Source organism: Salmo salar, chromosome ssa17, assembly GCF_905237065.1.
Source record: "Salmo salar chromosome ssa17, Ssal_v3.1, whole genome shotgun sequence".
NCBI lineage: Eukaryota > Metazoa > Chordata > Actinopteri > Salmoniformes > Salmonidae > Salmo > Salmo salar.
Window position 1 is genome coordinate 8,720,074 of NC_059458.1, and position 14,307 is coordinate 8,734,380.

General features: G+C 44.5%; 1 protein-coding gene across 5 annotated transcripts in view; it reads left to right on the forward strand.

Moving 5' to 3' along the window:
- The window catches only part of appa (amyloid beta (A4) precursor protein a), a 48,947-nt gene that overhangs the window by 27,463 nt on the left and 7,177 nt on the right, over nt 1-14,307 (forward strand). For 2 of the 5 annotated variants that reach the window (XM_014151318.2, XM_014151319.2), the window contains exons 2-12: nt 2,691-2,858; nt 5,598-5,727; nt 6,012-6,124; nt 6,558-6,742; nt 7,221-7,507; nt 7,952-8,119; nt 11,213-11,346; nt 11,599-11,673; nt 11,924-12,082; nt 12,311-12,439; nt 12,845-12,944. In XM_014151318.2, coding sequence (XP_014006793.2) covers nt 2,691-2,858; nt 5,598-5,727; nt 6,012-6,124; nt 6,558-6,742; nt 7,221-7,507; nt 7,952-8,119; nt 11,213-11,346; nt 11,599-11,673; nt 11,924-12,082; nt 12,311-12,439; nt 12,845-12,944 — 1,648 coding nt within the window. The remainder of the gene's footprint in view (nt 1-2,690; nt 2,859-5,597; nt 5,728-6,011; nt 6,125-6,557; nt 6,743-7,220; nt 7,508-7,951; nt 8,120-11,212; nt 11,347-11,598; nt 11,674-11,923; nt 12,083-12,310; nt 12,440-12,844; nt 12,945-14,307) is intronic. The other 3 variants (XM_014151320.2, XM_014151321.2, XM_045698761.1) reach the window with 3 other exon arrangements.

Sequence of the window (14,307 nt, forward strand, 5' to 3'; positions counted from 1 at the left end):
TGTCTAAATAAGTAGAAAAACATCTTTGCAACCCTAGTATATACTTTTTTGGGGGGGGGGGTGGTTGGGCACCCCCTGTTTCGTGGGGGTGCGTGCTATGTCACTCCTTATAACTACAAGTTAAGTATAAATACAATAAATCTAAGATGTCAAATGTTATCCGGGTTTGATAGCTAAGGGGCTAGATGTCAAGATCAAGCTTCTTGGTTACAGCAGACATTCAATCCCCTCCTGGAGAGAGATCCCTGTTACCTAAATGGCTTTTGTGGGTTGCATTTTTTTTTTTAAATGTATAGGGCCCCTTGTGTGCACATTTGGTAATACTGTATACACTGGTATGGTACAGAAACGGTATGACTGGAAATCTAGATACTGTACACATGGACGAATACATTCACACACACGCTTCTTTTAACCTGTTTGTGGGTTTTATAACAATCTGGCCTTAAATGGCCGTGTACTGTTATAATCTCCATCCGGCACAGCCAGAAGAGGACTGGCCACCCGTCAGTCTGGTTTCTTCGTAGGTTCCAGCCTTCTAGGGAGTTTTCCTGTGCTTCTACATCTGCATTGCTTGCTGTTTGAGGTTTTCTCCTGGGTTTCTGTATGGCACCTCTACGGATGTAAAAAGGGCTTTATAAATACATTTGATTGATAGAAGACACTAACACAAGTGATTTCACCAGTTTTTCCACTGTGTGTGTGCATGCATGTGTGTGAGGGATTTACAGATTTGCTTGGCGCTAGGGCATGTGGCCTAACAGGTTGGCATTAAGGACATGAACTTCTTTAGGCGACACATCCGTCCCTCAGAACTACACTGCAATCTGATCTGTCTGTGTGTGTTTGTGTGTACACGTGCATGCCAGAATGTGTGCATGCACAGTGCACTGAGTGCGCGTGCATATGAATGGGCGTGTGCGCGTGCATATGAATGGGCGTGTGCGCATGTCTGAATGGGCATGGGCCTGTGAATGCGTGTGTTTGTGAATGTGCGTGCACTGTCTGTGTGTGTGTGTGTGTGGATAAGGATTACATTGTGCATTAGGTCGGAAAAGAATCAAGTCCATTCACAGTATGTCATCCTCTACTTCACAAACATTTGTTTTACTGCCAAACCACTAACAAGACTATAGAAAAACACAATGCAATCAGTCTCTCTCTCTCTCCTCTCGCTCTCTCTCCCTCTTCTCCCTCGTTCCCTAGTACAATGCTGTCTTTCAGTCTTTTGTTTGTCCCCACCTCCCTTCTTACAGGATTGTCATTACAAAACCTCCTTATGCAGTAGCAATGGACACACATACGCGCGCGCACACAAACACACTCACATACTCGCAGAGATGGATGTACACACATCAGTAGAGTTACATAATATAATTAGTACCCGTGAATAGGCATTGGATGGACAACAAAGGGGCACGCACACACGTGAGCCAAGCCAAGCATGCATACCCCTTGGCAGGCTGGCATACTACAGTACATGTTCTTTCTCAGTGCTGCCACCTGTAGGATATCGAGGATGCGTGCGTGTGTATGCAGTCCAATGTGCGTGCGTGCCAGCGTGTGTAAAAGCTTTAGGTTGGGGAGGTTTCAATAGAGACTGCAATGGTGCTATGGGTTTTTCAATCACAATTCAGTAGGAAAGTCTACAGTAGCAATTATTTTCTGTCACCATCAAAGATCGTCAAAGAAAGCCTCTCCTTTTGCCATTGATGGGTGTAGTGTGAATTTGCCCCTAGGATGCTGATCTTGGGACAGTTTTGCATTTCCCAAAAATCTTAAAATTTAGGTTTGGGGGAGGGGAAGCTGATCCTAGACCTGTACTGAGAGGGAACCTCACACCGGAGCCTCATTGATGTAACAAGTCAATGCCTGAAACGCCGCCCTAACTCTAATCTGTGCATCTATCCCAAAGGCACACGATTGAGCCCTGGTCAAAAGTAGTTTACAAATAGAGGGTCTATCTCACTTTTACATTTACATTTTAGTCATTTAGCAGACGCTCTTATCCAGAGCGACTTACAGTAGTGAATGCATACATTTCATGCATTTTTTTTTTTTATATATTTTTAAAATTTGTTGTACTGGCCAGCCTGTGGGAATCGAACCCACAACCCTGGCGTTGCAAACACCATGCTCTACCAACTGAGCCACAGGCCCTTTTGTCTTTTCCCCGTTTACACCTCAAGCCATCTTCCCCCTGTTTTTCTGTCTTTGTTCTCCTCTTATTCCTGCCTCTCCTGCTTTTTTTCTTGAATCATTACCCCGCTCTCTCCCTTAAACTGAAAATGTGTTTCTCCAATCTTCCATCACTCTGTCCTCTCCATTCCTCTATTCCCTCCATCCATTCCTTCTCTACATCATTCTGTCGTTTTATGAAAATGTATTTTTAAACATTCTTTGTATTATATTGTTCTATGTGTCATGTATTGCCAATTCTTTGTGGAGCGTGTTTTAGAAACTGCTGCCATCTTGAACACGTCTCCCTGGCAAACAACAATGACAGCAAACTGTATAAATAAAAGCTAAATGAAAGGAACCTTTTTCGTAAAATGTTGTATCAAATATTTTCTGCTGATCATTTGGATTTCTCACTTCTCACACATGCCTACCTAATACTACAGAACTAGAGTAAATGAATAATTCTCTTTTTTGTCTCTCCATCCCACTTCTCCTCCCTCCCTCTCAAGGTGCCGACAGATGGTGGGATGGGCCTGCTGGCGGAGCCCCAGGTGGCCATGTTCTGTGGGAAGCTCAACATGCATGTGGATGTCCAGAGCGGCAAATGGGAGTCTGACCCCTCCGGCACCAAGAGCTGTATCGGCACCAAGGAGGGCATCCTGCAGTACTGTCAGGAGGTATGGAGATTGGGGTTAGATATGATACGATACAATAACTTAATATACACTCCCGGTCAAAAGTTTTACAACACCTACTCATTCAAGTGTTTTCCTTTATTTTTTAAATCTTTATTCTGCATTGTAAAATAATAGTGAAGACATCAAAACAATGAAATAACACATGGAATCATGTAGTAACCAAAAAAAATCGAAATATATTTGAGGTTCTTCACTCTTCTTCTTGGTAAAATAGCCCTTACACAGCCTAGAGGTGTGTTGGGTCATTTGTCCTGTTGATAAACAAATGATAGTCCCACTAAGTCCAAACCATGTGGGATGGCGTATCGCTGCAGGAACCAATAATCTCCAATTTGGACTCCAGACCAAAGGACAAATTTCCACCAGTCTAATGTCCATTGCTCATGTTCCTTGGCCCAAGCAAGTATCTTCTTATTGGTGTCCTTTAGTAGTGGTTTCTTTGCAGCAATTCGACCATCAATACCTGATTCACTCAGTCTCATCTGAACATTTGATGTTGATGTGTCTGTTACTTGAACTCTGTGAAGCATTTATTTGGGCTGCAATCTGATTGCCAATTTCTGAGGCTGGTAACTCTAATGAATTTATCCTCTGCAGCAGAGGTAACTCTGAGTCTTGCATTCCTGTGGCGGTCCTCATGAGAGACAGTTTCATCATGGCGCTTGATGGTTTTTGCAACTGCACTTGAAGAAATTTTCCAAGTTCTTGACATTTTCTGTATTGAGTGACCTTCATGTCTTAAAGTACACACACACACCCCTTGTCATAACACAACTGATTGGCTCAAACACATTAAGAAGGAAAGAAATTCCACAAATTAATTTTTAACAAGGCACACCTGTTAATTGAAATGCATTCCAGGTGACTACCTCATAAAGCTGGTTGCGAGAATGCCAAGAGTGTGCAAGGCAAAGAGTAGCGATTTATTTTTTTTTTTGTTGCAACATGATTACATTTGTTATTTCATAGTTTTGATGTCTTCACTATTATTCTACAATGTAGAAAATAGTAAAAATAAAGACAAACCCTTGAATGAGTAGGTGTTCTAAAACTTTTGACCGGTAGTGTATAATAATATATTCCATTTAGCAGACACTTTTATCCAAAGGTGACTTAGTTATGTGTGCATACATCTTAGCAGATACTCATAGACTTCCATTCTTTGCTCTACACGCTAGTCAGCATTAGCTTGCGAAAGTACCTCTAACTTCCTTCATACTGGACACAGAGACATAATGTTCTTCACGAGTTCATCTGACTCTGGAGAAGTAAAGTGGCCTCGTTGGCAAAATCCCGAAGTGTCCCTTTGAGTGTTGGGCCAGTAACCTAAAGGTCGCTGCTTCGAATCCCTGAGCCGACTCTGTGAAAAATCTGACGTACCCTTGAGCAAAGCACTTAACCCTAATTGCTCCAGGGTCGCCATCAGTAATGGCTTATTCTCCAAAGGTGTCTCGGGGAGTGGGATATGCATAACTAATGTTCAATTCACATATGCGTATAATACACACTTGCACATGTATGAAATAGGACAAATGAAAGCACCCACTTATTATTATTATTATTATTATTCTGGCGTTGCAAGCACTATGCTCTACCAACTAAGCTACAGAGAACCTACTGTAATGTCCATAGACATGGAAATTAATTTTGTTAGGTCACCGTACTAAATACACATTTACGTAATTTAGCAGACGCTCTTATCCAGAGTGACTTACAGTAGTGAGTGCATACATTTTCATATTTGTTCGTACTAGTTCATCGTGGGAATCAAACCCACAACCCTGGCATTGCAAGTGCCATGCTCTACCAAGTAAGCCACACTGGACCTATACACAATATAAATACACTATAATACAACAACATGCAATGCAAAAATACTGCAAAGTGAGAACACATGGGGGAGAATGGACAGGGAGAGGGATGTATTCAAATGTATCGGCATCCTGCAGTACTGGTAGGAGGAGAGAAGAGGAGGGAGTAGAAAGGGTGTCTTTGGCATCAACCAGGACTGCCCGGAGGTGGGAGAGGAAGGGGGGGGAGATGGGGAGGAGAGAGACATGAATCAAGAGCTACATATTGCCAGGAGCTAGGCGGGAGGGAAGGTGGTAGAGTTAGAGGGCGCTGAAGGATCAAGAGCCAAATCGTCACCCTGCAATATTGCAATATTCAAGGTCAAATGTAATTCATTTACATGGCACAATACAGTTGAACTCTGACTTGTGTGATGAATAAACTAAAGGGAGGGAGCGAAAGAAGAGACAACCGAAAGGCATGTGCATAGAGAGGAGTTGGAGTGTAGTGCTGTTAAAATGGAGATGGAGAAGAATTGGGTGAGGGGAAACGGTGGATAAATGATAAACCAATTTAAAGGGAGGAAAGGAGGGGTGGAGTGAGTTAGTGAAGTAATTGGATGAGAGGAGAAAAACAGAAGTAATACTTGGAGAGGTGGATTAGAGAAGAACTGAGAACAATTAAGAGAGGGGGGAGAAGAGAGAGGGCTGTGACCGGATGGTAGGGACAGATGGGAGGATGTGGACGAACAGTGATTGGGAGAGAGCGAAAAAGAGTACTCACCGCCCTGTGAACGGATGGTGGGACAGATGGTTGATGATGTGGGAGAGGGGGAGGATGAGAAGGAGAGATCAATCACAGATAGAAAATGGGATGGGGGGGGTGAAAGGAGACAGACAGACAGACTCCGTGTTTCTTCTCTCCCAGGTATACCCTGAGCTGCAGATCACCAACGTGGTGGAGGCCAACCAGCCAGTCAGCGTCCAGAACTGGTGCAAGAAGGGCCGCAAGCAGTGCCGCAGTCACCTGCACATCGTGGTGCCCTACCGATGCCTAGGTACAAATGCACTGTATGTGTGTGGGGGGTGGGGAGGCTTGAGCATGCATAGGGGTGTGTGGGTGGGGGTTGACTGTGTGTAGGGGGAAAATATGGGTATATAAGGGGGGAGTGAAAAAGAGATTGAGATTTATGTGAGTGTTTGTACTATTTGAATTCCATCCCTTAGTAAAAAGTGTTTATTTTGTTGTTGGCTGATTTTTTTTAAATGTATTTTTATATATTTTTTGGTTTGTTTTTAGTTATGTCTGTATATTAATTGGCTCTGTTTATGTATGGTGCAGTGGGGGAGTTTGTCAGTGATGCCCTGCTGGTTCCTGATAAGTGCAAGTTCCTGCACCAGGAGCGCATGGACATGTGTGAGAGCCACCTGCACTGGCACACTGTGGCCAAAGAGGTGAGATCACACGCGCACACGTACATGCATACAACGCTGACTGCGAGCCAGGCCTGATTGCCCAACGTCAGTGCCTGACCTCACTAATGCTCTTGTGGCTGATTGGAAGCAAGTCCCCGCAGTAATGTTCCAACATCTAGTGGCAAGCCTTCCCAGAAGAGTGGAGGCTGTTATAGCAGCAAAGGGGGTCCAACTCCATATTAATTCCCATGATTTTGGAATGAGAAGTTTGTCAAGCAGGTGTCCACATACTTTTGGTCATGTAGTGTATAATTCACAAAACCTGGATCAGAGTGGGAGTGCCGATTTAGGATCAGTTTTGCCTTTTAGATCACCATGAATGACATGGACAGGGGGGAACTGATCCTAGATCAGCACTCCTACTCTTGATACACGCAGCCCTTGCTTTAACTGCCCCATCCCTCTCACCCAGTCCTGTGGAGACCGCACTTTGAATCTCCACGACTACGGGATGCTGTTGCCGTGCGGCATCGACCGTTTCCGGGGGGTGGAGTTTGTGTGCTGTCCGTCAGACAGGGAGACCGACAGCACTGAGCAGGACGAGGACGACTCGGATGTGTGGTGGGGAGGAGCCGAGACTGACTACACTGACAACAGGTACACCTACAGGAGCTCATACAGTACTCCCTTACATTCATACTTATACTATCCTCGTCCCCAGGCTATTGTGCACAGTGCATATCAGCCTGGGATATCAACAATTCAAAGTTGGCCTTAGTGGGAGAGACCATAGAATTCTATGGCAGTGACCTACTGAGTAAAGTATTTGTCATTTAATTTGAGCTAATCACACGACTGCGAGGCTGAACGTAAACTGAAGTGCGCATGACACAGGGAGGTGTTGTGAGAGGTGATTGGTTGGTACATTAAGCCAATGCCTATGCGCCTAAGTTTGACTCGCTGATCCACCAGATTTTTTGCCCATTTGGGCAGAAGTGTCTGGGAACGAGATTATACTTATACCAGCACTCACACACACACAGTACACTCACTCATAACCACGTTACTCACCCCCCCCCCCATTTCTCTCCCTCTTTCTACCTACCTCCATCCCTCTCCCTCAATCATCCCTCAGTATGGCAAGGGGGGCAGCAGAGCCAGCTAGATTCACACCCCAGCAGCAACAGGAGGAGGAGGAGACAGCCCCTGCCATGGTAGAGGAAGATGATGAGGAAGAGGAGGAAGGCCAGGAGGTGCTGGACAACGACCAGGATGGAGACGGGGACGAGGACGATGAGGAGGAGGAGGATGATGACGATGACGTCATTGACGAGCGCGATGATAGCGAGCCCACCACCAACATCGCCATGACTACCACCACCACTACTACTACCACCGAGTCTGTGGAGGAAGTGGTCAGAGGTGAGAGGGATTGGGAGGGCCAGGGGCCGTGTGTGTGTAAATAATTGACTGTGTATTTACTCTGCTGGTCTATTTAAAGGTTGAGTGAGTGTATGCAGGGGTGGAATTGGGGGGGCGCAATCTAGAAACTCACCACTATTCAGCTAAATCCCATTCCACCACCCATATTTCACCCGTGTGTGTGTGTGTGTGTGTGTGTGTGTGTGTGTGTGTGTGTGTGTGTGTGTGTGTGTGTGTGTGTGTTCACACACCATTGGTATGCTCACGCCTGTACGATTATAAGAATGTGTTCCAAATGGCACCAAATTCCCTATATAGTCCACTACTTTTTGACCAGGGCCCATTGTGCACTGCTTTTGACTAGAGGCCTATGTAGGGAATAGGCCGGGTGCCATTTGGGACTCACACTGTGTGTGTGCTGACGGCTCATTGCCCCCCTATCAGAGGTATGTTGGGCGAATGCGGAGACGGGCCCATGCCGTGCCATGCTTGCACGCTGGTACTTTGACCGTGAGGAGGGCCGCTGTGCCCAGTTCATCTATGGCGGCTGTGGGGGCAACCGCAATAACTTTGAGTCGGAGGAGTACTGCCTGTCTGTATGCAGCAACGTCAGTAAGTCAGTCACACAGACAGCGTCCTGTCTACCTGTCTGTCTGCGTGTCCACGTCTGAAAGCTAGCCTCTGTCATTAGCCCTCTGGCTAGCTAGCTGCTAACCACGCTAATACTACTTCACGTTACATGCTAACCTCTGGTCTCACGAACCACCACTTGTACTGCCTGTCTGTCTGCTGCACTGTTAGTAAGTCAGTCACACAGACTACTTGTCTGTCTGCGTGTAGTGTCTATGTTGGCTAGTTACCGTCTGACTAGCTGTTAACCATGCTAGTTCTCGCTAACCTGTGGTCTCACTTAATAAATGTTGTTGTACTGCCTGTCTGCAGCATCGTCAGTCAGACGGACAGCAGAGCTCCCTGCCAACTGTCTGTCTGTGTTGCACTGTTAGTGTCCATGTCTGCTAGCTAGTTTCTGGTTAGCCGTCTGGCCCTAGCCGTCTGGCCCTAGCCATCTGGCTACCTTGGTGCTAACTACATTAGCCATGTTTGCTAGCCACTAATCACTCTGGTCTCACTAACCACCACGCATTGTGTGTTTATTGTAGGCTTGGGTGATATACCGTATACCGGGGTGTTTCGAAATACAAACGGTATGATTTTCAATACCGTTAAAAAGTAATGTGTGTGTGTGTGTGTGTGTGTATACTTTTTTTGGGGTGGGGGCACCCCTGCCTCGTGGGGTTAGGGCCGCTACGCCACTGCTCATAACCATAAGTTAAGTATAAATATAACAAATCTAAGATGTCAAATAAATGTTATCAGATAAATAGAAATCCAAAATGGATGGTGTTAAGAGATAGATGGGAGGGGTTGAATGGAGATGAAGGGTGGGACCAATGACAAGATAACCAATTTAACATACGGGGTCTGTAAAATGTATATAGGTTCAGAAATTTGTGAAATAGCAGTTAAATAGAAATCAAACTGGATGGACATCAGAAATGGAGGAAGGACAAAAAACAAAATATAACTATTGTAAAATAGGTTGTCTGTAAAATGTGTATAAGGTAGACACTTAAGTGTTATTGTTTATTAGTTTACTCCAATTGGGGGAGGGGTGGTAGGGTTTGCAGGGAATAATAAAGGTATATTCAAAAAAAAAAGTGTGTGTGGATATAGTTACCCAAAAAATATATGGGGGAAATGATGCAGACAATTACTTTGCTTCCAGAAATCTTTCCACAATATTAAAGCTGATCCACCCCTTAAATTATTTTTAAAAATGTTATCCGGTTTGCTAACTGCTAGCTAAGGTGCTAGATGTAAAGATCAAGGTTGTTGGCTACAGTAAAGACATTCAATCCCCCCCTAGATCAAGATCCCTGTTACCTAATTTATATTTATTTATTTATTCATTTATTTATTTATTTATTGTATTGTATTGTACAGAAACAGTATGACTGTATGAAAATCTAGATACTGCCCAACCCTAGTTTACTGTACTCATGGACAAATACATTCACACATCTTTTAACATGTTTGTGGGTTTTAGAAGACACTAACACGAGTGATTTCACCTGTTCTTCCACTGGTTCCGTATGAGTGGTGTGTGTGTGTGTGTGTGTGTGTGTGTGTGTGTGTGTGTGTGTGTGTGTGTGTGTGTGTGTGTGTGTGTGTGTGTGTGTGTGTGTGTGCGTGCGACAGATACGGAAGGTAAAAGTTTCTCTCACGCTGATTTGAGTGTTGTGTGAGGCAGTGACCTGACAGTCGAGATTGTGAACGATCCAACCTAGCGATGGTTCACTCTCGCCTCCTCCCCCTACTTTCTGTATACAGTATCTTATGTCTCACACTCCCTCCTTCTCTCACTAATCCTGTCTTTCACACCATCTCACCTCCTCTGTAGCAGCCTCTGAAATTGTGTGCGCGTGTGAGATTTCCACTTGGTTGAGCATATTGGAGGTGTGAAAGACAGTGTTGTGGTTCCACCAGCTAGCAACCCTCTACCCTCACATTTAGACTTCCAAGTTAAAGTTGTATTAATGGTTCTGCTTTGTTCGGATCGCAAAATGCTCTTGGTTGTTTTGGGACTATTGAGTGTCTGTGAAAGGAAGTCGTGCTAATCTCTGAGACGACAAACTAAAATGAAAAACATGCTTCACATGACACATACACACAGGTTCCAAAGTATCAAATCTGCGCTTCCTTATTCATGTAAGAAATAATATATTTATGCTGTTCAATGTTTAATCAAGGATGATAATGATAGGTACAGTATGTCACGTAATGTGATACACACACACACACACACACACACTTTAGCCTGTGGATATTTTCCAACATCGTTCCACTCGGAATGATATTACATAATTACATATTATACGATTTACTTTTTCCTGTCAAACGGATAGATACAGGTCATGCAAGGTATCCCAGCCTTAAGGCATAACAGCTTTTTACTAGCCTTTTCTGTAGTAGAATAAATGGGCAAATTGCTAAAGTAACTCTTCTAGAGGATTTTAATCAAACGTCTAAATGACTTGGAGTGTCTATGGCAGTCACATTAATAGAAGAGATTTGTTTAAAAAAAATGTTTTTTGAAGAAATCACGGTTGGAAAATTCCCGGAATCTGGAAGGAACAAGCAGGAAATCTGGAATCCTCCAACCAGGACACACACACACACACACACACACACACACACACACACACACACACACAGACACCAGCCACCCTTCAAACGCACACTTCTCTGCTTTTTCACTCTATTGTTTACTCTCGTTCACTTGCTCGAGGAATCACTAACCAACCTGTTGTTGCTAACACTAGTATTATTAATCGTCTAGCTTTAGTGTCTGCTATTATGGAGCTGCTACATAGTTTTGGTAGTTTGGAACTTCTGTGCCTCTGGATCCTTATTTCAGTCAAGTCAAATACTCTGAAGGCACTTATCGTAAGTCACTCTGGAAAAGATGGTCTGGATTTTGAAAAGGAAAGCAATGAAAGAAGAAACATAGAAAAAGGGATCCCCGGGGAAGGTGAAGGAACAATGGGGGATATCTGAAGACCAGATTGTAAGAGTCATTTTCTACATTTCTCTCCATCTCATCCCCATCACTCTCCTCCATGTCCATTTACCCCCACCACCCAGTGCCCACCGCTGCCCCCAGCCCTCCCGACGCCGTGGACCGTTATCTGGAGACGCCCGGGGATGACAACGAACACGGCCACTTTGCCAAGGCCAAGGAGAGTCTGGAGGCCAAACACCGCGAGAGGATGTCCCAGGTAGAATAGAGGGAGCGAGAAGGGTAAGGGTGGAGGGTGGAAGAGCGGGGCAAGGTGGAGGGAAGGGCGATAAAGAGCGGTTGAGAGTGGAAGGGGGAGGGAGGATGGAGAAGGGGTGAGGTTGGGGAGGGTAGCAAAGGAGGAAGGGAAGGAAGCAAAGACCCTGTCGTGGTGAAAGATCATGTATGAATGTAGCCGGAAGGAAGGAGTTAGATACAGCAGTAACCAGTCTTTCTTCTTGTATGTGTGTAGGTGATGAGGGAGTGGGAGGAGGCAGAGAGGGAGGCCAAGAGTCTACCTCGTGCTGATAAGAAGGCTGTCATCCAGGTCAGAGACACACAGAAGATACTCAAACATATTAATACATGCTAAATCAGTGACTGTCAATGTCATAGCTGTTGTGTGTCTGAATATTTGATAACAGCGTGGTGGTGGTAGGGAATTTTTATTTGTGTGTGTATCATATACTATGTGTGTCTTCTCATGAACCTATCATCTATGTTAAATATGTTTGTATCATGTATATTAAATGTGTTATGTTGTACAGTATAATAATGTGTGTGTGTCTATCACACAGCGTTTCCAGGAGAAGGTGGAGGCCCTGGAGCAGGAGGCAGCCAGTGAGAGGCAGCAGCTGGTTGAGACTCACATGGCCCGGGTTGAGGCCCTGCTCAATGACCGCCGTCGCCTGGCCCTGGAGAGCTACCTGACCTCCCTGCAGGCCCAACCACCCAGGGTAGGTAGAGAGTACATAGTAACAGAGTATAACACACAGTGTTGCCTGGCCCTGTAGAGCCACCTAACTGCCCAGCCACCCAGGGTAGACACACACACACACACACACACACAGTACATATGGGTCATCCTCCCATTGTCTTAATCCTCCCACACACAGACCGACGTTCTGACTCATACTCTCTCGCTCCCTCTGCCTCCCTTTTTCCCTTCTTCTCCTTCTCTCTAGCCTCGTCATGTGTTCAGCCTATTGAAGAAGTACGTCCGTGCAGAGCAGAAGGACAGACAGCACACCCTTAAACACTTTGAGCACGTCCGCATGGTCGACCCCAAGAAGGCCGCACAGATCCGACCCCAGGTAATAAGCCCACGAAAGGCCCTTTAAAAAAAAATCATATTTAAATTCACATTTGAGTGTGTTTTACATGGTGACAGTAATTCTGTTGTCATTCTCATGAAGGCCAGTGAAGGTGGTGAATAAAGATTTTTATTGATGCTCGTATTACTTTTTGCATGCACCTCGTCTCACGTTGGTTGAGCACATTCTAGTCCTCTCTAGTGAAGAAACAAAATATTAGCCATTTGTACCAAATAAAATAATAAACCTAGAAACAACATTTCTCATCCACCCCCAATGCCAAATGTACTCACACACACAAACACCTATACACCACTGAAGGGTATTTTGGTAACCTCCTGACATGTACAATGTATGGCTCACAGAAGATGGCTTGTATTAAATAGCATTCAAATGTACTTGTAGGTACTGACCCACCTGCGTGTGATTGATGAGAGGATGAACCAGTCCCTGGGTCTGCTCTACAAGGTGCCCGGAGTGGCCGACGATATCCAGGACCAAGTTGGTGAGTTTTTTTTCTTCTTTTTTTCCCCCAGTCTCATTTCTCCTTCATTAACCAGGTAAAGGTTGACCAGGTCTGTGTGCAAGCGTTAACTGATATGAACCAGTAACCTGCCCTCATCCACACTGTCACCAACCGCTATCCATAGTTTATATCCACAAAACCCTCATCCACTTTTACTTTTTCATTCATGATACAGATAATCATATAACATCATGACATCTCTCAATTCTCACTTACACCTCCATCAAATCAATAACTATAACTACTTCTTCCCCCTCCCTCCCTCTCTGTTTGTCTGGGTCTTGAGTTGTGTGCGTCACTGAGCCATCTGAGTCCTTCTCAGACTGTCTAGTTTCCCCTTCTCTCAGGCTGCTCCCCTGCCCTCTGCGCACACACACCGCCTCCCAGCAACAGACATTGGTTTGGTTTTCTTTCTCCTGTCATTAAAACAAATGAGAACAGAGAGCGACCTTGTTTTCAAGTGAAGTGCCTGAGGAAGACTTAAGTCTGCGTCCCAAATGATACCCCATTCCCTATATAGTGCACTGATTTTGACCACGGCCCATGGGGTACCTAAAGAGCATTCTGAAAGTATTCGGATCCCTTGACTTTTTACACATTCTGTTAGGTTAAAGCCTTATTCTAAAATGGATTTAAATAGTTTTTCCCCCCCCATCATAAATCTACACACAATACCCCATAATGACAGAGCAAAAACAAGTTTTTATACAAATGTATTAAAAAAAAATATTACATTTAAATAAGTAATCAGACCCTTTACTTTGTTGAAGCACCTTAGGCAGCGACTACAGCCTTGAGTCTTGGGTTTGACCCTACAAGCTTAGCACAATGAGTTTCTCCCATTCTTTGCATATCTTTTCAAGCTCTGTCAGGTTGGATGGGGAGCGTCGCTGCACAGCTATTTTTCCGTTCTCTCTCCAGAGATGTTTGATCGGGTTCAAGTCCGGGCTCTGGCTGGGCCACTCAAGGAAATTCAGACTTGTCCTGAAGCCACTGCTGCGTTGTCTTCAAATCAAATGTTATTTGTCACATGCACCGAATACAAAAGGTGTAGACCTTACAGTGAAATAGTTACTTACAAGCCCTGAACCAACAATGCAATAAAAATAAATAAATAATAAAACCAATAGAAAAATAACTAAGGAGCAACGATAAAATAACAGTAGCGAGAGGCTATTGTCCATTAAAATAACATCAAATTGATCAGAAATAGTGTAGACATTGTTAATGTTGTAAATGACTATTGTAGCTGGAAACGGCAGATTTTTTAAAAATGGATATCTACATAGGCGAACAGAGGCCCATTATCAGCAACCATCACTCCTCTGTTCCAATGGCACGT